This window comes from Mustela erminea, chromosome 21 (genome assembly GCF_009829155.1).
Source record: "Mustela erminea isolate mMusErm1 chromosome 21, mMusErm1.Pri, whole genome shotgun sequence".
In the NCBI taxonomy this organism is placed as follows: Eukaryota; Metazoa; Chordata; class Mammalia; order Carnivora; family Mustelidae; genus Mustela; species Mustela erminea.
In genome coordinates, this window is record NC_045634.1 from 6,588,938 (window position 1) to 6,614,377 (window position 25,440).

At 47.2% G+C, this 25,440-nt stretch overlaps 1 protein-coding gene and 1 pseudogene across 1 annotated transcript; one reads left to right on the forward strand and one right to left on the reverse strand.

Annotated features, from left to right (window-relative positions):
• The first annotated feature begins 1,122 nt into the window (after nt 1-1,122).
• Nucleotides 1,123-4,109, forward strand: LOC116581943 (annotated as a pseudogene).
• Nucleotides 4,110-9,214: 5,105 nt separating this feature from the next.
• On the reverse strand, nt 9,215-24,661 carry PLPBP (pyridoxal phosphate binding protein). The gene is made up of 8 exons (XM_032329101.1): nt 24,482-24,661; nt 22,739-22,846; nt 22,623-22,658; nt 21,912-21,987; nt 14,038-14,172; nt 12,225-12,367; nt 11,679-11,777; nt 9,215-10,534 (listed from the first exon to the last, which is right to left on the reverse strand). The coding sequence occupies exons 1-8, from the start codon at nt 24,578-24,580 to the stop codon at nt 10,403-10,405; spliced, it is 828 nt and encodes a 275-aa protein (XP_032184992.1). The 5' UTR covers nt 24,581-24,661; the 3' UTR covers nt 9,215-10,402.
• Between the last annotated feature and the right edge of the window lie 779 nt (nt 24,662-25,440).

Consider the following 25,440-nt stretch of genomic DNA (forward strand, 5'->3'; position numbering starts at 1 on the left):
GGCCTGGGGGGGCGAGGGGCCAGCTAGGAGGCCGGGCCGTGGCGATGCCATGGCCCCTTGGGCAGGGGGCGTGGCGAAGGAGGCGGAAAGAGGTTGGAGGCTGGGTGTGGGCAGAGAGCGAGTCCGACGGGATTCCCTGACACACTGAAAGTGGGGTGTGAGAAGAGTTTGTCAAGAATGACCCCCAGCACCGCGTAATGTCAAATCACTGTGTTGTCCGCCCGAAGCTAATAATAGTATTGTGCGTCTACTGTGTTTCGGTGAGAGAAAGAGAAAGATCGGCCCCCTAGGTGTTGGGCTTCCGCGGTGAGAAGAATGGAGTCACCATTTATTAAGCGGGAGATGCCTCAGGAAGGATCAAATTGGGGGAGAAAATCAAGTTCGGCCCATCACTGGGGGCCGGGTGCTGGGTATACGGTGGTGAAAAAAACCGAAACAAAACAAAGCTGTGGTTGCCGTCCTCAGGGGAGGCTGTGACTGAACAGAGAAGGGCACGAGTGGCTCTATAATGACAAATTGTGACGTGGGTGAACGTGTGTGAAGGGAAGGGGGCCATTAAGTGGAATAATGGGGGGACAGAGAGACGGTAGTTTCCACTGGGGACCAGGAAAGGCATCTTGGAGGGAGAGTGGATAGGCCGGTCTGGAGGATAAGCAGGCATCAGCCAGGCGAAGAGGAGGCAGAGAGCTTCCCTAAGCCTGGGCGGGGAAGGCTTGGTGCCTTAGACAGAGAGACCTGTGTTGTGTGAGGCAGCGAAGGGGGGCTGGTGGCAGAGGGGCGAGGGCTCTCCTCCAACCCCTTCCTCTCTCTGGCAGGCCCGAGGCGCCTCTGGAGGCTCCCAGGCTCCTCTGAGCTCGGGCGATAGGGTGTGTCTCTCCTGCCCAGGGTCTTGCAGACGAATCAGGTCTCCAGAAGCCTCTTGATTCACAGCCTTGTCGGGTCACAGAGGGAAGGCCTTTTCTGGGGGGGCTGACGTAGTCCAGCCCATCAGGGCCTCGCTTCCCATCCAGTTTCGTGGTTCTTGGGGGTCTGTGACCTGTTTCTTCTAGGCCCCCGCTCCCCACCCTCCCCCGGAAGAACCGCTCCAGCCATTGTCTTTTCTCCCCAGAGGCCCTGGAGAGGATGAGGCTGGTGACAGGGGGACACCCCTCTCTCCCTGAGCCCTGCTGGGGTCCGACCATCCCAGAAGGAGGACAGGCCACGCAGGCCGGAAGAGCATATGTGAGTGTGTGTGTGGGGGGCAGAGGGGGCCGTGGAGGGAAGAGCAGGTGACCGGGGCCACGTTTTTTACGAAGGCGCGTGGACGTGCGATGTCAAGGGTGTAGAGGAAGAGCGGGAGGAGGAGGGCGAGAGGGATGTTTTCACTGAGGTGCTAAGGCCCTGAGGGTGCCTGTGCTTACAGCCGGCCCCTGGACCACGCGGGTTGGACCTGTGCAGGCGCACTTCTCTGTGGGTTTTTGACGGTACAGTAAATGTCTTTTCTCTTTTTTATGACTTTCTTAATAACATGTTCTTTCTGCTAGCAGACTTTATTGGAAGAATACATACATACTACATATAACACACACACTGTGTGCTCAGTGACTGCTGATGTTATCGGTGAGGTTTCTGGTCAACCACTCGTAGCGGTTAAGCGTTTGGGGCATCCAAAGCTATACTCCAATTTCCGACTGTGCAGGGAGGCGTCAGTGCCCCGAACCCCCCATGTTGTTCAAGGGTCAGCTGTATGTCCTTTAGTCCTTACCACTGTCCCATACGCGGCTGCTATACTCTCTCACATGGGCCTCAGACAGATTAAATGACATGTGTGCGTGCGTTCGTGTGACCGTGCGTGAGTGCATATGTGTGCACATGTGTGCCGGGGCTGGAGAGGCCTCTTTTGGCCTCACTCCTCTCTGTGCTCTGACAGGGTGACTCATCGACGCAGCTGGACAGGGCCCCGGCTCCCCCAATGCCCCCGCCCCACCTGCTACCTGGCACACCATGGGTGAGCGTGGGTAGGTGTGAATCTGTGGTCTGGCTGATGACCCCACGAGGAGGCTCACGCATCTGTGCCCCTCTCACCCCAGGGTAGGCCTGACCTAGCCCTGAAGAAAACAGAAGAGGATCAAAAAGCTACTTAGTGGCTTTTCTTGTTATTCTGGGCAGGAGGAGAGATCCAGACAAGCCCGGAGTGTTGGGGGTCCTGGCATGCAGGGGGACGTGGCCTGCTGGGGGCTGGTGAGACTCCAGACCTGGCTCTCCCTTTGCAAGGGATGTGGCAGGAGGCCCAGGCCAAGGCAGACCTCAGACTTTGTCCGGAGTTAAGCCTGCTTCCAGCCCTCACCACTGTTTATTAAAATTATTTTTATCAAAGTAGTACACACATATGGTTAGAAATGAAATAGCATGGAAGCAACATTCTCCCCAACCAGCTCTCCAGAGGCGGCTCTCCCCCGGTCTGCTTTTAGTTCTATGCTGTTTGTGGATTTGTGGATGAAACCACTGAAGGAGCCTTAGTACCAAGAGGACTTCCCTGTCTGAGGGCAGCTTTGCAGGTCCAGTTTCAAGAAGTGTCCACTTGAGCTCCTCACGGTTGGGGTGGGTGGCCTTCAGGGCGGTGGCTCTCCATAGATTTTCTTTTCCTTCCTTCCTTCTGTCTTCCTTTCTTTCTTTCAAGATTTTATTTATTAGAGAGAGAGAGAGAGCACAAGCAGAGGGAGGGGCAAAGGGAGAGGGAAAGGGAGAAGCAGACTCCCCGTTGAGCAGGGACCCATGTGGGACTGGAACATCTTTTTTCGGCTTAAAAGATGATAGAAGTAGGTTAGTTCACTTCCACACTTATCCTGGGGAAATTACTTTGTGTGGTTTAGTTCATTTAAGTGTAAAGTTCTTGAAATTGTGTTCACCTTTTCTTTTTTACAGATTTAATGTATATGAAAGAGAGAGAGAGAAAGAGCACAGAGGGAGAGTGAAAGGGGCAAGCAGACTCCCTCCTGAGCGGAGAGACCGATGTGGAATGTGGGGCTCCATCCCAAGACCCTGGGATCATGACTGAGCCACCCAGGTGCCCATTTTCAAGCCCGATTCTCTGGGTCACTGTCACCCTCTCCCAACGCCACGGCCCGTCTCCGCAGCACACTCTGTCCCTCTTGGAGAATGCGGGAAGCCCCTCTGGTTTCGGGGAGCCTCATTAACACACAGCTGAGGCTGATCAGCAGCCTGGCAAGTTGGATTTGTAATTTGCGTGGAACCCCAATTCCCTGAAGCAGCTGTCCTCTGGATGTCTAGCTGGCCATGGGGGCGGTTTCTGGCCTGGACTTTGTCTCTCTTATCTCCCTGGGCTTCTATTCCTCTCTCTCTTTTCTTTCTCCTTTCCTCTCCTGTCCACTTTTTGTACCCTAACCAAAGCACCACCCCCCAACCTCCCTGGAAGGTCAAGGTTAGACTTCTGGTCAGGAGGTTAGGCTCTATTACCCAAGACCTGGCCAGCAGCCTTGGGGCCCTGGGAGGCCCACAGTGGTCATGGACAGGGAGGTTGGGAAAAATGCAGAAAGAGGAGCCCCCTCCCTGGGCCTCCCTCCTGGGGACTGCCCTTGGGGAGTTTGGGTGTATCACCAGAGTCTCAACGCCCAGAGAGTGTGAGCCAGAGTATTGAGTTTTGGTTTCACTCTGGGCTGATTTCGCTGTTTTTATGCCCCCATCCCCAGCTAGGTCTTCAGTTAAAAGCTACGGGGACGGCAGGGGAAGGCTTGGGTGTCCGTATTTGGGCAGCACATTAAGGGGAAGTGGGGCCTTTCCTCCTCTCTGTGTCCAGCCTCCTAATGTGCGCAGTGGGATGCCTGCTGGGAGAGCTCAGCGTGGGCCCTCGGAGCTTTAGCAGCCTCTCTGACGGTCACCCTTCTCCTCAGCCTTAGAGGATCAAGTTTCATCAGTGAAGGAAGGCCGAGGCTTTCCCGACAGTCCTTATCTGCTCTGGCCATCAGAGCTCCACCCCGTTTCTCCATGGAGACTGGAGAAGGCCACAAAGCCCAACCAAGCTGGGTCTGGCGGGGGCACCTGCGTTTACTGAGCCTTTATTTTGTGCCAGGTTCTGTACACAGCATTTTCCCTGCTTTGTCACATTGAAAGAAAACACGTTCTTGATTTTTAATGTTTACATCATCTCTACAGTGCCACGTGGGGCTTGAACTTGAGACCCCTGCTGAGATGGAGCGGTTCAGGCTCTTAGGGACTGAGCCCTCGGGGGGGGGGGGGGGGGGGGGGGCGGGGGGCGGGGGAGGGCACGCTTGATCATATTTAAATTTCACAACAACACCAGGAGGCAGTCGCTCTTATTATCTCCCCTATTTACCGAGGAGGAAACCGAAGCACAAAGAAGCTTAAGTCTTTGGCCTGAGGAGATTTGACTGGTGAGGTACAGATGTGGGGGGTCAAACCCATACAGACTGGTTGGTGCCAGAGTCTCGGAGCAAGCATTTTGGCTGTGTGTGCGTGTGCACACGCGTGTGAGCAGGCACACACGTGTGCAGGTGTGCGTGCCTGCCCGCAGTAGCAGCTCCCCGCCCCTCGAGCGGGCCATCTGCTTTAACTCCTCCCGCAGCTCCTCTGCCTGCAAGCACATCCCGAATGGGCTGCATGATGTCTTTTGAAGCCTGGGCTCCTCGAAGAAGCCTGCACAGTGAAAGCCCTGTTCATCCAGCCCGCACCCCACCCCCGCAGGCTCTGGGCCCCAGTTCAAAGTTCCCAGTGGTACAGTGGCTGCCAGAGTGGGCCTGGGCCTCATAGGTGAGCAGGGCCAGCTGGGGACAGCCAAGGGCACGGCTCCAGGCACACCCAGCCTGGGAGAGGGCCTTGTGACCCGTCCCAGAGACCCACGCCCCGGTGGAGGAAGAAGGTGGCTCTCCAACCAGGCCCTGAAGAGAGACGTACCCAGGCAGGGGGGTTGGCCTCTCTCCAAGTCCCCTCGCCCTCAGCAGCGGGGCTCTGCTCCTGATGGGTCAAGTAGGACAGCAAAGAGAGGAGACTCTTCGAGATCTCAGCTTCAAGGTTCTTCCTGTTCCCTGGGATTTGTGCGGCAAGGTTTATGAGAGGCCGAGGGAGAGGTGGCTAGAAAGAGGAAGCAGAGAGGGGAAAAAGGAAGAGAGGGAGATGGCTGGGCTCCTCCAGAGGGCCCCCAGATGGAGGGACACCCTCGCCCTTTCTCCGTGGAGGAGATATCCCCTCCTGGAAGCCAGCGGGAGGCAGGCAGTCCTGGCAGACTGCGTGAGGAGGCAGCCTTGGGAAGCCCTCGGGGATCAGCAGCAGCTCCTCGAGCCTGAGGCCCAGCTGGTAATCCCCTCCCCCGAGGCCGGCCGGCCCAGCTGAGGAAAGCTGTTGGCAGGGGCTGCCTCTGCACATCCTGGCTTTATCTTCCCCACACATTGAAACCATCAGGCCCGGCCCCGAGGCTTCAGCCCGGCCGGGCTCTGTCAGCTAGAGACACTGAGCTTTCATCCAAACCAGGCCAGCCCTCCTCCAGGTCCCCATGCGAAAAAGGGGGGCACTCGCGCCCCCCTGGAGCCAATCCCCAAATGTCTTCATAATGTTTGTCCCCTATTTCGCTTTCCTCTCTGAAATGTTTATGAGGCCACCTTCCACGCGGGGTGGGGGGGGGGCTTGCTCCGCCCTCATCTTCCGTGGGGAATTTTAGTCAGCCTGCAGAAAGTGGGAGTTCTGGGGGGCCCCCTCCCCAAGCCCAGAGCTACTCCCTGAAAGCAGCGGGCACTCTTCAGCACTGCGTGTTCTGGGGAAGCCAAATCAGAGGCAAACCCTGAATTCCTCTTGCTCACGGCCAATAAAAACCTTGCTTCGGTGCCTGCTTCCTCTGCTGAAATCAGATATCCTAGTAATAAACAAGTCCGAAAGGCAGGGAAAAGCTCTTGCTTCTTTCTTCTGATTAGTTTTTCTTCCCTTAAAAAAAGCATTCTCCTCTAACAGGACGCTGGCCCCAGAAACTTGAGCCCAGAGCCAGTGCCCTCTCCCGCCCTGTATCCCCCGTATCCCCCACTCCCTGGTGCTTACACCCCCCCACGCCCCCACCCCCACTCCTGCAGACGATGGGCCTGCCTCACCCAACCCTAGGAGGTTTGGCTTTAAGACAGGTTAAAGGGCCTTGGGGAGAAGGGTCTTTGCTGCCTGGGAACTGGCTCCCAGCTTAAGGAGAGAGCTAGGTCCTGGGTCTTTTGTTGCTGCGAGGGGGTTAGGGGGGTGGTCAGGAATGGAAAAATGAGGCAGGACAGGGGACCACTTATTTTCCAAAGAAAGTCCTTCTCAATCCCTCTTGGGGCAACCCCCAGGCTGCAAAGAGCCCAGCACTGTGGATTTTAGTGTTGGGTGCACAGGTGAGAAGGCCAGAGGAAGTACAAGGCCTCAGCTTCGAGGGGGGGCTCAGAGGGTAGAGGACTTGGGATCTTCCCTTCGCGGCCCGGGCTCCCAGTCCTGTTCTTGTCCTGTCCCCCAGTAAGCGCGTCTCCACACGTGGCCCACTGTGGAGTGCCTTCCCCCGTGTGCTGACATCTCTTTTCTCCCCTCCCTCCCCCCAAATAGGTTTTTAAGTGACTTTGCTGTCAGAGATGCTATTCTGTTTGTTTTTCCTTCTGACACTAACTCTCTGGAGAGTTTCTGGTCAAGAGAATTATGTCGAGGCTGCAGATTGCAAGAGAATTGCGCCTAATGGGGAACAGACAGACAAGACACCTTTCAAGTCCAGCCAAGTTATCCCCCCTCTTTCTCTCTCTCTCCCAACTTCTCATCTTCCCTTCTTGGCTTCAAAGTTGGCCCTAGTTTATGCTAGTTTCTTCGGTACAGCTGGTGAGTAAGGTCACAGATTGATTTTATTTGGGAGATTGGCAGCTGGGTCAGGCTTTGCTCTGGAGCCAGAGAGCAGGGGAGCTGGGCTGGGGCATGGGTGTGGCAGGCGCTGGCAGGGTGTGCTGGGGAACCCCGGGAGCCCCAGCTTGGTGAAGACATTCAGGTCCCCAAGGGGTGGCTTCTGCTCCTTTGTGAGCTCAGAAAATGTCTTTTTAAATACAAGAAAGGTGCCCCAAACCCCCTCCCCTTTGTCCCTAGCATATTCCATTTCAGCTCATCTGTGCTGGACTTCACAGGGAAAAGAGTGTGAGCTCTGAGGTCCCTTGGGCCCTTGAAGGGATTTTGGGAGAGGAACTGAAGGTTAGGGCTCCCCTACCCTGTGACTAGCCACCCAACTCCATAAGGCCACAGTGGATGCTTGGTGATACAGGACTGTGTATACAAGGAAGCCCCTTTCTTTACCTACATGCTTCTTGAGGGGAGAGGGCAGATTCATAAAGCTTCTCGGTGGACGGTTTGGATTCTTTTGCCCTTAGTCATAAGGCTGATGTAATAGCATTCAACTGATTTCATGGTAAAGACGGTCACAGTTCCCAGAGCAAATCGGTTCCAGTTGCACCGCCGGAGACACCCACCCTTATCATAGCCCTTCTGATTGGTGGGCGAGTCCTTCCCGTCCGGAGCTTTGGTGCAGGGGTGTCTTGGGTTTTGGAAATGGCCCATTTGAGCTCATTTCTCCCATGTAGCCACGGGGAACAGAATCATCTGCCAGTCTGGCTCTAGAGGGAAAGGGCACAGCTTGGCATGATCGGGGCCTCGCAGCAGCCCGTGGGATAGTTTGAATCCGGGGAGGAATGTGTGTGTTAGGGAAACAGGATGACAGAAGGGGGAGGCTAATTCCACTCAGCCTGGGTTTAATTCTCTCCTCCCTGCTCATCCCCACTGCTTGCGGTTTCAGAGTTTGTTCTGCATTAAAGATGTGTCAGTTCTCAACAATTATAATAGACTAAAAACATACATTTCTGTTTTAGTAATACAATTCTCTTAACTTAAACCTATAAATCTGAGAATATGCCGTTTGGCAATTGTTATAATAAGCCTGAGGCGACAGAAGATACCGGTGTGATGTAGTGAAGCTCTAGACTGGAAATTAAGAGCCTTGAGTTTCTCATTCTGTGACCAACCCACTGCGACCTCAGGAAAGACCGAACCTTCTCTGGGACTCAGAGCCCTGTCCACAAAGGGATGCCACCATGTTGCCGAAATTATCCCACCAGCTTTTGTGAGGGCAAAATGAAAGAATATAGGGGAGTGCTTTACGGGCCAGGCATGTTTATAAAAGGGACAGGGGAGAGTTGATTTGAAGTAATTAAGAGATACAGTGGTTGGAATCTCTGAGGATGTTTGTAAGGACAAAGACATGCTGGAAGATTGGGAGCCTTTGAGCATCAGAACCCTCTGAGGCTGGTACCAGGCAGCCAAGGGCCTGGGTGGCTGATGGCAGGGACAGAGAACGCTAGGTCACATGGTCGGTCTGTCCCAGAACAGCATGCTGTTGTGACTCAGGAACTTGCTGTGGATGCTATCACCCATCTAATGAAAATCTGAGAGGATTCCGACCTGCTGCCTGTCACGTGTACCAAGAATCAAAGTCACCATTTTGCTGGCTTTTCTCTTTGCCAAAGGTCCTGGCCTGTTGTGGGAACACTGGACAGACCTACTTTAGTTTCCTTTCCTTATCTGGGTTTGACTCAGCCTCCTCTGGCTTGCCTTCTTCATTGTTCTCAATCTGGAGGCACAATCCGGAGAGTTCTTTATTAAAAAGCTTAGACAAGTTCACTTTTCCCAGTTCCATAGCCATCCTCGGACCCCTATCCAGTTAGCAAAGAAATGAGGTATCTGGAAGAACCTAGTGGCTTTGCAAGTCAGCCCTCTCACTTGGAAAAATGATGTTCTCTTTGGTCTCCTTTTCTGCCCTCTGAAGGGGTGAGACTCAGGGTGAGGGGCCCCTCCCAAGAAATGTGCACGGTGGAGCTCCAGTACTTGCCCACAGGTTAGCCAATGTCGCCACCTAGAGGCCACCTAAAGTAGAGGTTCTTGTGGCAAGGGGTAAGTAATACTGCTTTCCTTTAGTGATTCCTGAAATGCCAACATTTCATTTTCTTGCCTTTAGAAATTCAGAATTCTTCTCTCATCCAAGGTGCGGCTTTGGCTGCATCTCTGAGCCAGGGCAAGTCCTCTTCTAAAGCTGGGCTGGCACCGCGTCAAGTGATGGGCACAGCGACTCCCTGTTCGCTCCAATGCCTCGCTCCTGTTAGACTCACTCATTACACCAGGTCTTAAAAAATAAATACTTTAATTGCTTTGTAATCGGCACAGATGGTATAATTCAAACTCACATTTTTATTTAACACACTCTGAAACATCATATAGCTCTGACTGAAAGAATACAGGCATCATAATGGTTTTAAGTTTTACAAAATTACATTCAGCAGTAGCAACAGGTTCTGAAAGTTATTTCGTGAGATAAAAGACTGGGGCTTGAATAAAGACTGTTATGAGTATCTGAGAATTGTGCTTTCTAGTTTTTGAAGCTCTTGCTACTTTATTAACAACCAAGAAGTTGCAAAATTCTGGCTTATCAGTATAGCAGGGGAGGGGAGGGTATATATAGATGGACCTGGAAAATGCTCTGCAGGGGTGGGAACCTCAAAGCCAGGCCTTGTTGAAACTGTGAGCCTGAACTGGCTTTGAAGGAATTTCTGGGAAGCGATGAGATTCACTGGTCTTTGATAAGAAACCACCAATAACAGGATTATGGTGTAAAAGAAATCACAGCATTACATTTTCCTCACTGGAGAGCCCAGGGGAGAAAGCTCAAAGCCCTGTCTCTTGAGGAGGATGTTAGAAAGGCTCAAACCCATTTATGTTACCTCTGTCATTTTCAGGGTCAATACCACAAGGTGGCCAAAGCCATAAACTCTCATGAACCATGATTTGGGTTTGGAGCACTGCCTTGAGCCAGTTCCTGGTCACCTGTACTGCCATTCCAGAGCACAGATAAATATTTACTGGGCGGGGTGGAAACTGGGGACAGCGTTCACTCTGCTCCAGAGCAGCAAAGACAATTAATTACTCACTAGGGGTTTGTGTGAAGAGAATTTTCTATGAAAGGGGATGACAAATGCGAATCCCTCTCACTCTGGTGATTATAGGCATCTGTGGCCACATTTTAACCTGGGGAAGGCATTCATGAGTTGGTTGTTTCTCCTGGGCAAGATTCAAAACTGAACTCAATTCCTGGCTATTGACTTGATATGTGTTCTGCAGAAATGTCTGGATTTCTGAGATCCAATCCAAAGCCACTACCTGAAGTGAACTTCTTGGGTGAGATACTAAGTACAGATGGTTTCCATCCACACACGTCATCATCAGCACGCTCTCTGAGGGTCACAAGGAGAGCACGGCTGTGCTGTAACATAGGGAACATCGAGATGGAAATCCAAATTACTGCATAGTTCGGCCTCCTGGACGGCCCCGGCCCATGCGCCACTGCTGGCGGTGCCTGGCCTCAGTGCGCCTGCGCCACCTCCACTGGTGCCTTCAGGTCGGCTGCCGACTTGTCCAGGGCAGGCTTCTTGGAGTAATCTCGCTCTCCAAAAATGGTGCTTCCTACTCGGACATTCGTAGATCCTACTTCAATCTGAGGGAAAGAAGAGAAAGTACTGGGGCCGAGTTTGAAATAAGGCAGCCAACGCTGAAGCCATTCCTGTCACTGTGGCTCACGAGGGGGTCTATGAAGAACGATGATAACGCAGCTGAAGAGAGCCATTGGGCAGTGGTTAACCTTGGGATGATCCTACCTCCAGGGTATGTTTGAGAAATCAGTAAGCCTGTCCATGGCTGTCACCATGATTAGGGAAGACAACTGCTGCTTATCTGGGGCTGGAGTGAGAGGTCACACTCTGACTGAGACATGGTGGCACAATGGACAGGTCTCACAGCCCACAGCCCTTCCTGATGCTCCATGATTAGACAGATGAGAAAACCTCCTCCTGGGGCGCCTGGGTGGTCAGTCAGTTAAGTGTCTGCCTTTGGCTCAGGTCATGACCCCAGGGTCCCGGGATTGAGTCCTGCATCAGGCTCCCTGCTCAGGGGGGAGTCTGCTTCTCCCTCTGCCTGTGGCTCCCCGGCTTGTGCTTGTTCTCTTTCTTTCTCTCTTGACAATAAATAAATAAAATCTTTATTAAAAAAAAAAAAAAAGAAAATATCTCCTCCTGATTGAGCATAGGATTGAATTCCATCATACTTATAAACACAAAGTATTTTTGCACTGTTTCGGTTTATGTGATTTTCCAAGAATGCAACTACTGGATGCACAGAGTCAAGTTTCTACTTTGATTTTTAGCACTTCATCAAGTTATTTACTATCCCAAAAAAGCATATATAATAAACTTTAAAAAATAGTTAAATATATATTTTTTTATTTTATTTATTTTTAAGTAATCTCTACACCCACTGTAAGACTTGACCTCATGACCCCAAGATCAAGAGTCATGTGCTCTACTGACTGGGCCAGTCAGGAGCCCCTTCTTAGTTCTTTAGAATCCACTCAGGGAATCGTATTGAGTTAAAAAAAGCTATGTGTCAAAGCTATCATTTCTATACATTTAATTTCAAAAAAGAAGGGGGTGGGGGATGCCGGAACAGGTGAGAGCCACTGCTACTTGGGACCCTATTGCTACGATGAGGCATTTTCAAAGGTTTCCCTGACAAAAACCGCTCCCTGCTGTGGCCTTTCAGACCCTCCCCTTGAGGTGGATAAAGGTCCCCAGGGGGACACTCACAGCATGTTGGAAGTCCATGGACATGCCCATGCTCAGCTCCACCTGCTCAGTGGGGATGCTCAGCTTTTTACATAGCTCCTCTCGGAGGGACAGTAACACCTGACAGAAAGACAAGTGTGACATTTATTTCATTTCTCCCTTCTCTAAGGATGCCTGAAAGTGGCTAAATCTGAATATCTCTGCCAAAGATTACTGATTCCTTGTGGTTTCAAGCCCTGTCAAAATTTTCAGAAGTTACCGAATTTTTTTTTAGCAAATGCTCCTGCTTTCAAAAAAACAAACAAAAAAAGCCCCCCCAAAACAAACAAACAAAAATCAGCCATTGGAAAAGGAAGAAAAGAACTGGTTTTCTCCGAAGACTGTGTTTTAGCCAGGTTCAAGTGGGGTTGAGAAAGGTCTGTGGGGTTTTGGAAACTTATTTTCTTCTTCCCTTACAAGAAGAATTCAGAAGAGGGTCATTTATCATGGCAGCCTATCTTGCAACAGCATTTCACTAAGATGCTTCCTTAACATGCGAGCAATACCCCCGTCCTTGGCCCCCAGTACCTGGAAGTCTGGATTTGGTCCTTGACTAAGATCATGGCCAAAACTTCCTATGGTCATGAGCCCCACGAATTCCAGGCTGGGGCACTTGGCATTTATGTGTTCCACCACGGCTACTGTCTCTGAAGGCAGAAGGCCATGTTTACCTTCACAAAAAGGAACAGAAGACACTTGTACCAACATGTCTGAAGTAGCCAGAGGAAGGCTTCATTTCTGCCCCTTCCTTAAAAAGGAGGTGACTTTCGGGCTAGAGGACTTCTTGGGGAAAAAAAAAAAAGTATCCTTCAGTCCTAAAAAGTAATTTTATTTTGGTGGCCTTTGTTTATGTTGCTTCCCTTCTGGTCAGGAATTGAGTATTAATCATCTGAATCTCAGTGATCTGAGCTGAGAACAGCTAGAGCAGAGGGAAGAGAAAAAAACACTATCTTTCTTGGGACACCAAGAAGACTCACATTGTCAAAATGCCAGATTCACCGGGGAAGTCTTTTCCCAGCTCTGGTACATCTATTGTTTCATTAATTTATTAGAGCTGTAAACATTTTAAAATAAAGTATATATCACAGTTTTCACTAAGTATTTGTAAAATTTAATGGAACTTGCTAATTAACAAATGGAGGAGCAGTCTGTGGTAAATATGATTTGTTATGCCGTTATAAGGAATATGAATGTTCTCTTTCCCTCATTTATCAAATGGAAATGCTACGAATGTTCACTTGAATCTTTAATTACAGCCTAATATAGCCAATTATCAGGAAATGCTATCATAGACTTCACCTGGAGCCAGTTTCAGACATACCTATACTGATAACATAATATATAATCTAGGTGCGTAAAGAAATAAAAATTGTTACAACTTACAAAACACTTACGTGTCAGGCACATGTGCCAAGTTCTAAGAGCTCTTTACTTAATACAGTAACTATGCAATAAGTACTCTTACTGTCTCCACTCTAAAAATGAGGAAACTGAGGGACAGGGAGGCTCAGTGCCTTGTCCAAGGTCCCACAACTAGAAATTGCGCAACTGGGATTTAAAGCCAGGAAGCCTGGCCCGAGGGCCTATCTGCATTGTGTTCCTTCATGTTACCGTCTGGCGAATCCTGGGGCTCTGCTGGTCCTAAGCAAACGACAGGTCTGTGAACACTTACTGTTAACAAGTGCTAACAAGTGAGATGTGCAGGCTTCCCTGCCAGCAGCTCTGCCCACATTACCACTTTCAATCCTGACAACACCCTCTGACGTAGGCACCACTGTGATTATCATGGTCCGCCAAGAAACTGAGGTACAGAGAGGTTAGGTAACCTGCCTGAGGTTACAATGCTGTAAAGTGTGGGATCTCAAACCCCAGGTCTGATTTCAAAGCTCCTGCTCTATTCACAATGTTACACTGTCAACCCAAACCCCTTAAAGGTATTCATTAACTGGCGCTCAGGTGACTTCCTTCTTTTCCCTCCTAATGTAACATTAAGTAATTTTTTTTAACACCTGAGTGTTACACATGTAACTGTGCTATCTCCTTCAGCAGTGAAGGATTTCTAGGGATTTTCAGGAGATCAAAGATACAGTTCCCTTCTTGGCTTGTCCTATTCTGGGCCACCAAAAAACTAAGAATTAACAAACCACAATGTAAGAAAGAGTTATACGTGGACTGGCTTAGATGTCATTGTGCCATCTAGATCCTATAGGAAACAGCTTACTTAAAGGCCTGTGATTTCCTTCTAGACCCTTAGCTATCAGATTCTTAGGCCTGGCATTCTTCCAGACCTTCAACCATACTAAGGGGAAGAAAAATCTACAATTCAGGTCGGGTCACTTACTCTCCTCTCCACTGGTATTAACCTGGACCATAACCTTTAACCTTTCAGGAGAACTTTTTTTCTGCCATGAACTGTTCACTTTATCTGCCAACTTCACAGAATCCACTGTTTCCAGCATGAAGAGATTGGGGACAGCTGCAACGAGAAAGAGGCAAGGTAATTCTTCATTCACCGTGCCGCAGCAAGCAACATACAACCCATCTTTCTGACGTGGTGGATGGAAGAACGATTTCCCAGAAAGAGAACAAGACAGACTTATGCTCAGACTTCTGAGATGGTTTTACTGGATGTCAGTTTGAATGTCAGCCCACTGCTGCCTCACTGGAAAGGATCCATCAGGGAAACAGTGACCTGCCGCAACCAGGAGGCACATGCATTCAAGAGGGCTGGAAATAGCCCAAGAGCAGGCTTGATGGGACTATACTTCAGTTCACATGCAAGAACCGGGTCAAGATGACAATAAAGAAAGGATAACTATGGAGGCCCAAGTGCTTCCCTGGCAGGATAACGCCATGTTCTTAAACTGTGGGACGGGGTGCTCTCGTTCAACCAGGACGACAGAATGACAGCTAAGGGAGATGCTGACATCATCGAAACCATCTCTTTTTCCAAAGATGCATGTGACATGAACTATCACTCTTGCCTCAGATACAGAGTGAAGACAGAAGCAGCAACAGAGAGCAGCTTGCAGCTCGCTCTCGTCAAACAGGCAATTTGCTAACAAGTATACATGCATTACTGCTTTTCAATCTTTACCATGGTTCATGAAGCACTATTATTACCTCCACCTTACAGCTGGGGAAACTGAGGCTCAGAAAGGATGAAGTTTTTTTTTTTTTTAAATATTTTATTTATTTATTTGACAGAGAGATATCACAAGTAGGCAGAGAGGCAGGCAGAGAGGAAGGGAAGCAGGCTCCCTGCTGAGCATAGAGCACCATGTGGGGCTTGATCCCAGGACCCTGAGATCATGACCTGAGCCGAAGGCAGAGGCTTTAACCCACTGAGCCACCCAGGCGCCCCGAAAGGATGAAGTTTATTCAAGTTTACAAAACTAACAAATATTAGAGCTGTGATTTAAATAATAGCAAACTCCATCATATTTTTTTTTTTGAAGATTTGAGAGAGAGAGAGAGAGAAAGAGTGTGAATGTTGAGGGGGAGGGGAAGAGGGAGAAGGACAAGCAGACCTCCTGCTGAGCAGGGAGCCCAACATGGGGCTTCATCGCAGGATCCTGAGATGACCATAGCCAAATGCTCAGGTACCCCACGACTCCATGTTTGTTTGTTTTTTCTTTTTCTTTTTTTTAAGGTTTTTCACTTATTTATTTGTGTATGTGTGAGAGGGAGAGAGAAAGCCAGAGCACATAAGCAAGGGGAGCAGCAGGCAGAGGGAGGAGCAGGTTCCCCACTGAGCAAGGAACCTGATGTGGGACTCAATCCCAGGACCCTGGGATCGTGACCTGAGCTGAAGGCTCAACAGAACGAGCCATCCAGGTGTCCCATGACTCCATATTCTTAATGCTGAATTTGAGCTTAGGCTACTTTTTAAAAAGTATATATTTAAAAAATGTACATACTTAAAAAACAGACCAAAAGCAGATATGCTTGATGTGGAGAAAAAATAAGCAATATAGAAGCACATGCAGTAAAAACTCAGTTTCTCACCCTAGAAACTACCACTGTTACCACTGGGCTAAGGATTCTTCCAGATCATTTTAGTGTATTTCCATCCAATCACATAGACCACCCCCCCAGATGTATAATTTCTTGTTATTTTTTTGAATGACATATAGATGGGATCATACTGCTTCCCCCGCCCCCAAACCTTTTATATTTAAGTAATCTCTATACCCAACGTGGGACTTGAACTTACAACCCTGAGATCAAGAATCACACACTCCACTAACTGAGTCAGCCAGGCACCCTGGATCATAGTAAATGTTTTACGGGTTGCTTGCTTCCAGTTAGCAATACATGTTGGAGATTTTTTCTACATTAGTACCATAAATCTACTGGTACTTTTAACAACTGCGACATTCCACAGAACAGATGATCACAATTTCCTTAACATTGTTCTTATTAACCTTGTTTTTTTTTACTACAAAACCAAAGCTTAGAAACAGATCTTTGTGCACATATACAAGTTGCTATAGAATACATGAGTACCAGGAATTGAAGTTACTAGTTAAGGACAAAGTACAATTAAAACTGTGTTAGATACTAGAAATTCAAAAAAGCCCTACCATTTTAGAATCTTCCTGGCAAAATGTGGAGTGCTCATTTACTCATGCTCTCAAACATTGGATATTAGCAGACTTTTTACTTTTTGCAAACCTGATTGGTGAAAAGTAGAAATTATTATTGTATTTTGCATTTCTCTTATTAAGGGTAAGCATTTTTTGTTTGATTACTCGTCTTTTGTATATTTTATCCTTATAAATGGCCTGTTCTTAGTTTTTCCCTATGTTTTTCTCATGCATTAAAAAATTCTTTAGGGGTGCCTGGGTGGCTCAGTTGTTAAGCAAGCATCTGCCTTCCGCTCAGGTCATGATCCCAGGATTCTGGGATTGAGTCCTGCATCAGGCTCCTTGCTCAGCGGGGAGCCTGCTTCTCCCTCTGCCACTCCCCCTGCTTGTGTTCCCTCTCTTGCTGTCTCTCTCGGTCAAATAAATAAATAAAATCTTTAAAAAAAAAAGTATTTATATATTATGGACATTAACCTCTTCCCCTTTTAAAAAATATTATTTTACTACCAATCTGTGCTTCCCTTTTGCTTTGACATATGGAAAGCTTTAATTTTTGTGTAAGCAAATGTGCTAATTGTTTCTTTAATGGCTTTCAGACTTTGTTTTATTTAGAAAGGTCTTTCACCAGCCTGAAAAAATAAAAATATCTTCCTATTTTTCTTCTAATACTTCATAATTTTGATTTTCAAGTTAAGATTCTTTAATCTCGGGATACCTGGATGGATCACTTGTTAAGCATCTGTCTTTTTTTTTTTTTTTAATTTTTTTTTTATTTGTTTATTTGACAGACAGAGATTACAAGTAGACAGAGAGGCAGGCAGAGAGAGAGAGAGGGAAGCAGGCTCCCTGCTGAGCAGAGAGCCCGATGCGGGACTCGATCCCAGGACTCTGGGATCATGACCTGAGCCGAAGGCAGCGGCTTAACCCACTGAGCCACCCAGGCGCCCCTAAGCATCTGTCTTTAGCTCAGGTCATGATCCCAGGGTTCTGGGATCAGACCCCGTGTCGGGCTCTCTGCTGGGCAGGAAGCCTGCTTCTCCCTCTCCCACTCCCCTGGATTGTGTTCCCTTTCTCGCTGTCTCTATCAAATAAATAAATAAAATCTAAAAAAAAAAAATTCTTTAATCTCACTGGAATTTACACTGTGAGGAAGGGAATCTAATTTAATTATTTCTCCAATAAAAAGTTGACTGTCTTGCTGTCCACTTATTAAGTATAAACAGGCTCCCTACTTCCCTCACACCTAATACGAAATAGCTTTTAAAAATAATACAATAGGGATGCCTGGGTGGCTCAGTCATTAAGCGGCTGCCTTCGGCTCAGGTCATGATCTTGGGGTCCTGGGATGGAGTCCCACGTCAGGCTGCCTGCTCAGTGGGAGGCCTGCTTCTCCCTCTCCCTCTACTTGTATACCCTCTCTCACCGTGTCTCTCTCTGTCAAATAAATAAATTAAGATCTTTAAAAAAAAAAATAATACAATAGACTTCTACTTTCCAACAAGATGGAAGTATAGGGATCAGATTTACCCTCCCACCTGAACATCAAAATGGACAAAATATATGAAATGGTGATGTAAAAGAACTGAGTATCATGCAGTGAAAGATAGTGATCTCTGAGGGATGAGAAACAAATTAAGTGAGGGCCACAACTGCCCCAGCTAAAGTTTCTAGAATGTGGCACGGGAAAGGCGAATGCAGGAAGAGTGTGGACCTGAGATGAAGATAGGAACTAAGAATCTGGAAAGACTAAGTAGCTAGAGTTCACAGGGCAGAATCTGGGAGAGGAAAGAGCAGCACACAGGGAGACCACTGGTGAATTGTGAAGGGCTCCCTTCCAGAACTCGGCTGGGTACAGATCAGTGCATGCATGTAAGGAAATCACTCCTGGCTCAGGACAGAACTGTTTGAAAGGATTAGAAGAAACAGAGCCTGATGTTCACAGAGGGGATGGAATAGTGCCTATTCCCACCAAACAGGCTTAGGATTCATGGGGTACCAGGTAGAGTACATGGAGGGCCTTATCTCAGTAACAGGAATAATTAGCCCTAAATTGAGCTCTGCTCTAGGCATGCCAACTAATCTTAAAAGCAAGACCTAAAAAGATCAAACCGCCCCAAGTAAGTTAGCTGTGTTCCAAACAAAGGCTCAAAAATATTTATAGGAATATGAAAATTATCAGCTCCCAAAAAGAAAATTCACAGTATTTGACTGTCCAAAACAAACAAACAAACAAACAAAAAACCCCCCCAAAACCAAAAATCAGACAAAGAAGCAGGAAATATGATACATAAGGAGGGGTTAAATCAATCTGCTGAAATTGCCCCAGACTGTCAAAGATGACAGAAGATGATAGAATTAGTAAGCAGCACATTAAAACAGTTACTGTAACCGTGTGCCATATAAAAAAAATATATAAGGCCATGGAAGATATAAAAAGACTCAACTGGCATGAAAACCACCATGTAGGAGATGAAAAATCCACTGATGGGATTAATGGCAAATTAGACAATGCTAAAGAAAGGCTTAGTTACCTTGAAGAAATTACCAAAATGAAACACAGACAAGGAAAAAAAATAATAAAAATTAAAAAGAGCATCAGTGGGCTCTGGAATCACCTCAAGCAGACCAATAGGTAACTGGAGTCCCCAAAGGAGAAAAGAAAGGGGGAGACAAAAAATATATGTGAACAAATAGTTGAAAAATTTCTAAAACTTGATTAGAACCCCAGATCCAAGAAGCTCAATGAACCCCAAGCACAAGAAATGTGAAAAAAGAAAAAAAAAATTACACCAAGGCATATCATAATCAAATTGCTCAAAGTCAGTGATAACAAGAAAACCTTGCAAGTAGCTAAAGGAAAAAAAAAAACAACAAAAAACATGTCACATACAGAGGAACAAAGATAAGGACGACATTATATTTCTCATTGGAAACAGTCTAAGTAAAGACAGTGGAGCAATATCTTTAAAGTATCGAATGAGAAAACCATTAAGCTAAAGCTCTACGGTCTGCAAAAGTACCTTTGAAAAATAAAGGTGAAGGTACAAAAAAGTTCAATGGAAAAGAATGAAGTGGCACCACCCTTTTCCTTAGGCTATACATAAAAATTAACTCAAAAAGACCCAAAGGTAAGAGCTAACACGATAAAACTCTCAGAAGAAAATAGGAGCAAATCTTTGAGACTCTGGGGGCATCTGGCTGGCTCAAACGGTAGAGCATCTGACTCTCCATCTCAGGGTTGTGAGTTCAAGCCCCATATTGGGCACAGAGATTACTTAAGAAAAAAAAATCTTTGTGACCTTGGATTTCTTAGCAATAGTACCAATAGCACATGCCACAAAAGAAAAAAGAGATAAACTAGAGTACATTAAAATGAAAGATTTCTAGGCTACAAAAGATACCATAAAGAAAGATGGTAAAGATACCATTCCCATGGAATGAGAGAATATATTTGCAAATCATATACAGCACAAAGGACTGGTACCTAGGATATATAAAAGAAATTTTATAACTTGATAATAAAAAGACCCAATTAGGATATGGACATTGGGGGGAGGGTATGTGCTATGATGAGTGCTATGAAATGTGTAAACCTGGCGATTCACAGACCTGTACCCCTGGGGATAAAAATACATTATATGTTTATTCAAAAAGAAAAGAGTCAAACACACACACACACACACACACAAAGACCCAATTAAAAAACATATAAGGATGGGGCGCCTGGGTGGCTCAGTGGGTTAAGCCACTGCCTTCGGCTCAGGTCATGATCTCAGGGTGCTGGGATCGAGTCCCGCATCGGGCTCTCTGCTCAGCGGGGAGCCTGCTTCCCTCTGTCTCTCTCTGCCTGCCTCTCCATCTACTTGTAATTTCTCTCTGTCAAATAAATAAATAAATAAAATCTTTAAAAACAAAACCAAAACAAAACAAAAAAACACATAAGGATCTGAATAGACATTTCTCCAAAGAAGATGTACAAATGGCCAATAAACACATGAAAAAATGCTCAACTTCATTTGTCATTAGGGAAATGCAAATCAAACCACAATGTGATACCATTTCACGTATTTTTTATTACTCCACTTTATCTTCTTTGCTGACTTATTAGCTATAATTTTCTATTGTGTTATTTTATTGGTTGATTTATTTTATTTTTTTAAGTAAGCTCTATGCCCAAGTGTGGGGCTTGAACTTATGACCCAAGTGTGAGGCTTGAACTTATGACCCTGAGATCAAGTTGTATGCCCTACCAACTGAGCCAGTCAGGCACCCTTTATTGGTTGCTTTAAAGTTGAACTTATACACAGTCTACCTTAAAATGATGTCATACCACTTAATATAAAGTTTAAGAACCTTATAATAGTGTACTTCTGTTTCTTACTTTCCATTTTGTATGTCACTGTTTCAATGCACTTTACTTTGTCATATTATAAATCCCATAATACATCATTATTGTTTATATAACATATTATACTAATAGAACAGCAGAGAAAAATTAATGAAACTAAAAGTAGTTATCAGAGAAGACTGATAAACCTCTAGTCAGATGGATTAGGAAAAAAAAGAGAAGACAAATGACCAACATCAGGAATGAGCTGACATCACTACAGATTCTACAGGTATTAAAAGGATAATAAAGAGATATTACTAACAACTTAATGCTCATAAATTCATTACTTTAGGTGAAATGGGCAAATTCCTCAAAAAACATAAAGTAACAAAGCTCACCCAAGAAAAAACAGCTTATGTGAAGTCTATTAACAAAACCGAAACTATAGTTAAAAACCTTCTTACAGGGTGCCTGGATGGCTCAGTTGGTTGGGCAACTGTCTTTGGCTCAGATCATGATTCTGGAGTCCCAGGATCAAGTCCTGCTTAGCAGGGAGCCTGCTTCCTCCTCTGATCCTCCCCACTCTCATGCTCTCTCTCTCAAATAAATAAATAAAATCTTAAAAACAAACAAACAAAAAAAAAACAAAACCCAAAACCCTCCTACAAAGAAACGCCAGCCCTCAGTGATGAATTCTACCAAGCAGTTAAGGAAGGGACAATACCAATTCCACACAAACTCTTTCAAAAGATTGAAGAAGTGGGAGTACTTTCCAGTTCTATTAGGCCAGTATTATTTTTATTAAACCTAAAAAAAGATATTACAAGAAAATGACAGCCCAATGTCCCTTTTGAATGTAGATGCAAACATTCTAAGCAAAACTTAACAAATCAAATGCAACATTACAGTAAAGGGATAATACTGCCTGACCAAGTGAGCCTATTCCTAGGAATGCAGAGGTAGTTTAACATTCGAAAATCAATAAATGTAATTCAACATGTTAATAAACTGAAAAAGAAAATCACAGGATCATTTCAATGGATGCAGGATAGGCATCTGACAAAATCTAACATTGATTCTATTTTTCTCAGGGTCCTGGGATCGAGCCCCACATTGGGCTTGATCCCAGAACCCCGGGATCATGACCTGAGCTGAAGGCAGAGGCTTTAACCCACTGAGCCACCCAGGTGCCCCGAATTAGGACTATTCTAAAAGCTGTTCCCTTTGCCACAGAAAGTAGTGTAAGTAATATAATGGTAAGGAGATTTTGTCTCCATATTTAGAATTTTATCTTACCCATCAATTTGTTGACATTTTGTTTCTGTAGGTGGCCAATGAAGTGCCATTTGATCTCAGGACACAAAGACAGAATCTGCAGAGAAAAAGGTAACCATGTTTGACTAGAATTTATGAAGGCCTTGCTGGCGCAAATACCTTACACATTTCCTTCTGTCTTTTCGTGTCTATCCAACAAACCACTATCACCATCGTTAGCCAGGCTCCAAAGGATACTTAGAGAAAAACCCAAGGCTTCTTCTACTCTGTTTCTCTTGCTTGTTCCCATCAGCTCCCTCCTTCTTTTAGATATCATCCATTAAAGATGAACTGATTATAGAGTACCTGGCTGGCTCAGTCAGTAGAGCACATGACTCTAGATCTTAGGGTCATGAATTCAAGCCACACACTGGGTGTGGAGCCTACTTCAAAAAGACAAAACAAAACAACAAAACAAAGGATGAACTGACTAAAGCTTTCAAACCTCAAAAGGACCCAGGATTACAGCAAGCTCCTAAATCACCACATCCAAAAGCTGCAGAGGAGAAAACTATAGTCTTAGTTTTAATAAAGAAAGAAAATATAGCTGAGAAATACTTGGAGTTCAAGATGATTACTGACATTTCTACTACCAGCTGATCATTCTGTAAAACTCAACCACCAAAATGAGTCTAACTTTCAGCTGAAGGGCCAAGAATAGACACAAACTCCAAAATTCAGATATCCACTTACTTTAGGATTCGATGCTTTTTCTAGCAGTTCTTGAACCTAAAGGGTAAAAACAGAACGAATCAGAAGCCTGGCAATCACGACTCTTCCAAAAAGGCAGACTGGAAAAGGACTCTTACATAGTTCTCCCCGAAAGTACGCTGGCCATGACTGTAGGCTTCAATCACCATGTCTGCAGGTTTGGTTTTGCTGACTGCTACTAGCCGGGGCTGGATGGCTGGGAGATCCTGCCAAGAGGGAGAAGAGCCAAATGAGTGAATGTTTAGGAATATTATTCCAGTAAGTTCTGTAAGACGGATCCCATAGAATCAATTGGCGTAGGTGTTAATGTGGCATTAGGTAAGCTCCGTTATTTCAATACTGGAGGGAGACCAGTACCAAATGTTGATTGAATGTCTTTCAAATGTATGGCATCCAAATCTAGTGTGTTAGCTACTTTATTATTATTATTTTTTAAAGATTTTACTTAATCATTTGAGAGAGAGAGAGCTTGCATACACAAGTGGGGGGCACGGCGAGAGAGAGGGAGAAGCAGACTCTACTGAGCAGGGAGCCTGATGTGGGGCTCCATGCTGGGACCCTGGGATCATGACCTGAGCCAAAGGCTGACACTTAACCCACTGAGCCACCCAGGCGCCCTGTGTTAGCTATTGAACATCTACTCTCAGGAGAACTGGGAAGGTAAGTAAAAGCAGTATTTCCTTAAAATGCAGTCTTTAACCAACTGCATCAGCATCATCTGGGTACCACTCCAGACCTACTGAATCTGAATCTCTGGGGCTGGAGTCCGAGCATCTGCTTTTAACACAACCTCTCCAGATGATGCTCTTGCACATTAAGGTTGGAGGTTTAAGAATCACTTCATTAAGGAAAGGCATTACCCTCTCACTAGAGGGGGTGTCCCTGCTGGTTTCTGAAACTCCACAGTTAGGTTCTGGAAACTCATTCTGGTCCTGATATATTCGTGACATGTATTAGGGAGAATCACTGAGAATCCCAGAACATCAACACCAGCAGGGAGCTTAAAGCAATGAGAGCTTATTCCATTGCCTAGGGCAGATGAGGAAACTCCCGACCAGAGTAGTTAAGTGACTGAGTTCAAGGTAACATCTTATTAGTAGCCAAGGAAAGACTATACCAATTGAGGTCGTCTTGCCTCCAGGACGGAATTCTGAATTCTGACACCATCAATGCTTGATCAGAGAAACTCTGACCTTTCTGTTCAGTTATGTCTCACTCCACACCATTCAGCTTAAATTTACAGGGAGGGGAGCAAACACTGACGCTTGATCTAATTAAATAAAGTCCAAGAGGAGACAATATAAGGAGGGGGTCGGAGTCTCCCTTTAAAGTGCTTGGGACTGGATGTCAGTTCCCTCCTGCCCCAAACGTCCTAGCGCAGCTCTGGTGTCGACCATTACTGAGCGACCGCGAGCTGTTAGACGTCGCCGCACAAGCGATCTCAGGAGACCTGGCCCTCTCTGGGTGCTCTTGGGGACGTCTTCTCTTGCACGTTCTGGGCACCGGACCGGCGCGGCTCCCGTCCGCTAAGGCCGCGGACTCCTAAACAAGGCGGGTGGGCAACAGCCGCGATGTCGGGGACATCGTTTTCTGGGGTAGTGGACACCTTCTGCTCCAACGGAACCAACCTCCAGAAAACCTGTCAGACTCACCGCGAGGTCGCTGAGGAAACCCTTCGCTAGCCTTGCGGGGGCTCTGCAACCCGCGCCGACGCCAAGGCAGCTGGACGGCTCCCTCCCCGCCGGGAGACCCCCTCTGCGTCACCGTGACGACCCATTCCCTTGCAGGTGTCCCCTTCTCAAAGCAGCCGCCCACCGTCCCCACGCTGTCTCCCTCCTCACCCGCGGCCGCCGCGCCACCGCCTGCTGCACGCGCTCGTTCACCGCCCGCAATGCGAACCCGACTCCCAGCTCCGCCGACATGCTGCCAGCTCTCCACATCCCCAGGGACCTACACCGAGGGCGGACGGCCCCCCGCCCCGCACCCCGAGGCTGAGACAGCTTTCCGGTCCCGCCCAGCTCGCGTCTCGTGTGGCCCAATCGCCGCTCACCACCGAGTCGTCTCACCCAATCGACACTGGGCCGGGGGCGGGCCGAGGGCGGGATGGCGGGAGGCCCCGCCCCGCGGCGCCGGCCATCTTGGAGAGGCGGCTCTGGCCTTGCTGGGCAACTACGGGCCGGACTCTGGACGCTGGGGCGGGGGAGGCCTTCCAGTGCCCCCCGGCGAGCCTTCCACGTCCACTCTGCGCCTGAGCCGCCGCCCCCGCCCCTGTGGGACCTTTCTGACGGGAAAAAAAGAAAAAGCGTGTTCCGAGGTTCTCGTCCTTTTCCAAATGCCCCCCGGATTTGCGCTTCCCTGGCGTTCCAAGAGCTGTGAGCTGAGATTTCCGCGCGGGGACCAGGACTCGAAGCTGTTAGAGCGGGAGACGTGGCTTTGGGTGTCTCAGATGAGTCTCATGAGGAACCGATAAAACTTTCTAAAGAACACGGCCCGAGTCAAATGCATGTTTATTTCTTGTCATCCTTGAAGCAGTGCTGTCCAATGGAAATATGCGAGCCACACAAGTCATTAGGAATTCTCAATGGGCACACAAAAAGTAAAACATTTTCATGAATACACTTAATTCAGTATCTCCAAAGCAGGGTTTCACTCTGCAACCAATAGGGACACTTAACTGAGTTTCTTTGAAAAGATTTTATTTTTATAAAAGTAGTCTGTACACCCAAGGGCGGCTTGAATTTAACAACCCGAAAACCGAAAGTCCCATGCTCTACCCATTGAGTCAGCCAGGCGCCATGAG

Bases quoted from the DNA above. Each gene is read 5' to 3' on its own strand.
- PLPBP (XM_032329101.1), bottom strand. From the start codon at position 24,580: ATGTGGAGAGCTGGCAGCATGTCGGCGGAGCTGGGAGTCGGGTTCGCA. The intron at 22,847-24,481 runs GTGAGGAGGGAG...CCCTCTTGGCAG, and splicing joins CGGTGGCGCGGCGGCCGCGG to GATCTCCCAGCCATCCAGCC. The intron at 10,535-11,678 runs GTGAGTGTCCCC...TCTTTCCCTCAG, and splicing joins CCATGGACTTCCAACATGCT to ATTGAAGTAGGATCTACGAA.